Raw genomic sequence first — 5,296 nt, 5'->3', positions numbered from 1 at the left:
CGTGCACGTACACGCCCAGCTCCCGCTCCAGTCGCGCCTTGAACCGCATGTTCCCCACCCGCGGGCCAGAGAAGGAGAAGACGCACACCGGCGCCGCCCTGCCGTCCGGCGACACGTTGATTTGAGGATGGGAGACGTGGGGTGCGTTTTATTTATAGAATGGAGCAGCGGTATCTGATTGGCGGAGGAATTGGTGCCGCGGATCGACGACGTGGAGGCCGCGATGTGTTTGCCGAGTGTCCGAGATCTGACACTCGGCAAATCCGGGTTTGCCGAGTGTCGGATCGGGACACTCGTCAAAGGATTTTTTTTTCATTTTTCTTCTTTTTCTTCTTTTCCTTCGAACGGCACACGTACTAATGGATGTGGACTTTGCTGATTGTCTATCTTTTGCCGAGTGTTTTTGTTCTCGTTTGCCAAGTACCAAACTTTGTCCAGTGTTTTTTACCTCTTTTGCCGAGTGTTTTTGTGGTAGCACTCGGCAAAGAGCTTCTTTGGCGAGTGTCCGATATAATGCACTCGGTAAAGATTTTTGCACTCGACAAACTAAGGGTTTCCGGTAGTGATGGATGGATTTGGACTTCTTGGCAATCTGATCAAAATCTTTCTCATGGAGCCACCAATTCTCAAAACGGAAAGGTTTCTTAGATTTGGGTCGTTTGGAATCAAGCACCACAAGAATTGGAGTATGATCGCTTTTCATCATTGGAAGGTGGTATACCGTGGTTGTGGGGAAGGCCGACCACCAATCTGCATTGCCAAGACATCTATCCAAACGCTCATAAGTGGGATTAGTATTAAACCATTTGTTAGTCCAGGTATAAGCCGGCCCATTGTAACCAAGATCAAACAAACCAGTCTTTTATCAAGCAGCAAAATTCAGATACTCTTCTGACATTAGCTGGCCTAGGACCCATTTTTTCATTAACATTCATGATATTATTGAGATCTCCCATGCATAAGATAGGCAAGTTCGAATAAGTTAAAACAAAAGATTTAACTTGAGCCCAGATGCTAGCAGTTTTTTTGGTGGTGTGGATCACCGTACACACAAACCAAACCAAACTTTTTCATGCATCGCTTATAATCACACAAAGCTATGAAGAAGTGCTGACTAACAGATAAAACATGTACGTCTATATCATGTTTAATGAGGAGCCAAAGGCCTCCAGACTGGCCTTCAGCTAGAACAATATGAGCTTTATCAATATTGAAACGGTTTATTAAAGCAGTAGATGTTACATTGGAATTCCTGGTTTCAGAAATAAATATTACCTGCACGTTCGTGGATGCGATGAGATGGGCGAGGTAGAGCATTTTAGAACTACCAAGGGTCCCGCCTGAACCCTGGCAATTCCACGATAGGAGACTCATTGCGCCCGTGGCGCATTGAAGGCCGGCGCCAAAGCCTGTTGAAGCTGATCACGAGAATATTTCCCACGCTCATCACTTCATCAGCAGTCGGATGCTGATGACTACCTTTTCCATTTCTCTGGTTCATCAAGGGCCCGTTTAGTTCGCCCGAATTCGGACGAGGAGTCCAGAATTGCACAGTGTTTCGGCCTTCTTAACTAAACAGGCCTACAAATTTTGGACCGTCCAAATTCGGCCGTGGACGTAATACCCCCGCCGACGACCGCCCCCATCCTCTCTCGCTCATTCACACTCCTCAGCCACACTCGCAAACCCTAGCGCCGGCTCCCTCTCCCGCAGCGCCGCTCTCCCTCTCCCCCGCCGCTCCTCTCGTCGCCTCCGCTCGAATTCACCGTTACACCGCCAGATCCACCCCATTATCGGTCGGATCCACCGCGTCCAGTGGGAAAGGGGAACCTCTTGGTCAACATGCATCGGCCACTGCTCCAGAGCAGGGAGCTGCCAAACCGTGTTGGCCGTTTGGTTCCAAGTGCTAAAATTTAATTCCCGTTAGTCGAACGTTAGGACACATGTATAGAATATTAAAAATAAAATAATTATAAAACTAATTATATAGATTAAGACTTATTTACGAGATAAATCTATTAAGTCTAATTAGACTCATACTTAGTCTTTCTAATTAATATCTAAATACTCGATGTAACATCTACTAAACTTTAGTCCCTATATGTAAACATCCGCGCATTGCCTTGGTTCCTCTGCTCATCATGCTGTTGAGCATATGGCTGCTCCAGTGCATGAAGATCAAGAGAGGGAAAGACGCCTGCTTCAGGCTTGCTGCCGCTCCATTTAGACGGTCTCCGACGAGTAATTGATATGGGCACCTAAACCCAAAATAAATAGTAAGAGATATAAAATTAGTCTCTAACAGAGTACCTATAGCGGAGACCTATTTTGGTTTATCCGAGAAGTACAATCTAAATATAAGCATCCTCACTCATGAAAATCCATTTGTAGAAATAATTCTCTTTTTAATCATGTTGTTGAAGAGGGGGTCGAATAGATATTAAACTTCTTGTCCATAGGGCTACCCAGAGTATAAATGGATCCTGTATTTGGATGTTGTTGTTGGAGTTTGCACGCTGCTGTTGGCGCACTGATGCAGGTGCAAGCACTGCACCACTTCCTGCCGTTTGCATGTTTCTTTGACCAAAATGTGTGGACACGGAGGGGCCGAGCCTTGCATGCGGTGGGGTCTGCAGAAATTAATGGCGACCAGGGAGATGCAGCGCTCCAGCCACTGCACGTTTGCATGCGTGGAGACTGAGTGGGAGGGCCGGAGCCGCACTCTTTCCCACTGCAGGAGCGCACGGAAGCGAAGCACCTCCAGGGAGTGGCAGTACCGCCGGGGCTCCGCCGCTGCAGCCGGCTGACGGTGGACATGGACTCAGCAGCGGAGGCGTAGCTTTGGGTGTTGTGCGGTAGTAAGGCCCAGTTGCTCCCTCCGTTCCTCGGCGGCGGAGCCGAAGCAGGAGCATGAGCATTCTCGTGCCCGGTGGCGTGCACGGCCGCAGGACGTGGAGGCGGCGTCGCCGGCCGGTAGGCATCCTGTTTCGCCGGGGGATGCGACGCCTTCTGTGGCACGCCCATGACGGGTGACTGCTGACCCGCCTCGTCATGCTCAGCGACACGGACGGCCGGACGACTTGGCGCCGGCGGCACCTGGTACACAACGGCTGAGGGATGACGACCGAACGGCTGCTGTGATACGCCCACAGGCGCATAGGTCGGCTTCTCCGGGGTCCGCTCTATCGCCAGCGCTTCGACGGGGCACAGGCAGTAGGACACATTGAGCACGCCTTGGGGCTCCCACCGGTGGAGCTTTCGGACCTGGTACGACACCACCTGCGGCAGCTGAGCCCCGGCGCCGGTCGCGCCGGCGAGGACCTCGGCCAGCGGGACGACAACCTCGCACACGTCGTGGTCGCCAAGGAACCGCTCGGCGCGGAGCAGCACATGGAGGGATGCGCTGGTCACGGTGGCGGTTGTCGGAGGGACGGCAAACCGGAACGTCGCGTTCCAGCACGGGAGGCGGGCCAGCTCCGCATTAGTTCCCACTGTAGGGTCGCGCAATGGCATGAGGCCGCAGGGAATCGCAGGTAGGATGGTGTTGCGACTGGTAGTGACTGAGTTAATTTGCTCACAGTTGTGGTGCATGGGCAGGTTGGAGATTTGGAGCGCTTGCATAGAGCTTGCAAGATCAATTTCGGACGATTCTGATGCATTTTAGTATGGGGTTCTATTGTTTGAATAGGTGGTGGTGGATCTGGCGGGGTGATGGGCGGAATCGGGGGCCGGCCTCCAGTGGAGGTGCGATTATTCTGCACGGTGTGTAAAGGGAAGAGGAACTTTGGCAACAACGAGAGAAAAGCGAAGTGGAATGGCTCACCAATAGCGTAGAACATGCTGGGGCGCAGGGAACACAAAGAAGATTGGCAAAAGCTGGCACAGATCGAGGATCGGAGGAGGTGATGGGGAGATCTGTGGATGAACTGGGAGCTTACCCGTGCAGATGACGAACAACGAGGAGATGGCGTTCAGATGACGGTCAGTGGACTTGGAACGGGAGGGGATCTAGGAAGCCGACCAGGAAGGGCTAGGTGCTATGGGAGATGAACTTGTAGGAGGTCTGGATTGAGCTGGAGGTAGGGGAAGAGCAAGGGAGGGAGAGAGGAGGACTAGAGGAGGAGAGAACCGGCAGTCCGCCCAATCTACTTCGGGTGCTCTCTTTTTTTTTGATTGATGCATGCATGATCTGGTAGATATGGCAATTTTTTAGAAAAAAAATTGCAACTATAAACTTGATATATTTTGGTTACCATGTATTTTTGTGTGATAGCAATAACATTTGATTATGTGTTAACGTACAGACGTATGTGATTACGTGCACGTGACATGTGTGTGTATCATGTGTACACGTGTTAGCGAGTGGCCGGTAATATAATGTGAGTAGGTGTACGTGACTTACATGTAGCTAGGTAGCGTGTGTATACGTGTTAGCACGTGGCTGGCAATGCGAAAAGCTATATGGACAATTTCATAAAACTGAATTTATTTAGGAAAAAACAAATGTCAACCAGATCAGTGGATCACACCCTGCACGAGGACGGTCGAGTATGCACTCTGCCTGCACCCGACGCGAGTTTGCTCGGCCGCTCCACCGTTTCCGTGCGCGCTCCGTAGGAATCCCGTGATTAGGGGAATCGAGACATGATCTTTTCTCGGGTTATTAGCAGAAATCTGCAGTGATTACTTTTTTGTTTTCTTGGATTTTTTAATTTATTAAGTAATTCATAAAATCTAAAAAATCAATTGCTTAGATTGATTTGAGATATTACCTCCTTATAAGTAAGTGTACGTTTGGTTCGTGGAATCAGGTGGGACGGAGCCATTCCATCCTAGTTTTCAGGGCGTTTGGTTCGTGGACACCAGAGCGGAGCCATCCCAACCAAGAATATTCCTCCGAGATGCTGCATCAGCTCGCTCCAAAAAAAAAAAAAATCGGTGGAACGAGTTCGCTCCATTCGGACGGAGCTGACGCCGCCAACGGCATCCGGATCCAGCGAGCGGCGAGTGGACGAGGAAGGCGAGCGGCCGGGACGGAGCTGCTGTGGCCAGGACGGCCGGCCGGGACGGAGCTGCTGCTGCCGGGCGGGCGGCCAGCACAGCCGGGCAGGACGGAGCTGTTGTGGCCGAGACGGAGCAGCGAGAGGATGGGGACGGAACTGCTGTGGCCGGGTACCACCGATGCCAGCGGGCGGAGCTGTGTGGCCGGGGCGGGTGGTGCGGTATGCGAGGGCAGGGCGGCCGCGCCCGGGGAAGAAGACGCTCGGTCGGACGGATACGATGCTCTCGCGGAAGA

The 5,296-nt window shown here is 51.6% G+C and overlaps 1 protein-coding gene across 1 annotated transcript; it reads right to left on the bottom strand.

Annotated features, from left to right (window-relative positions):
- Window positions 1-2,095: 2,095 nt before the first annotated feature.
- LOC136484700 (early nodulin-like protein 1) lies at window positions 2,096-4,143 on the bottom strand. The gene has a single exon (XM_066481643.1). The coding sequence runs from the start codon at window positions 3,619-3,621 to the stop codon at window positions 2,410-2,412; it is 1,212 nt and encodes a 403-aa protein (XP_066337740.1). The 5' UTR covers window positions 3,622-4,143; the 3' UTR covers window positions 2,096-2,409.
- Between the last annotated feature and the right edge of the window lie 1,153 nt (window positions 4,144-5,296).

Source organism: Miscanthus floridulus, chromosome 10 (assembly GCF_019320115.1).
Source record: "Miscanthus floridulus cultivar M001 chromosome 10, ASM1932011v1, whole genome shotgun sequence".
In the NCBI taxonomy this organism is placed as follows: Eukaryota; Viridiplantae; Streptophyta; class Magnoliopsida; order Poales; family Poaceae; genus Miscanthus; species Miscanthus floridulus.
This window is presented reverse-complemented; position numbering and strand designations above follow the sequence as displayed.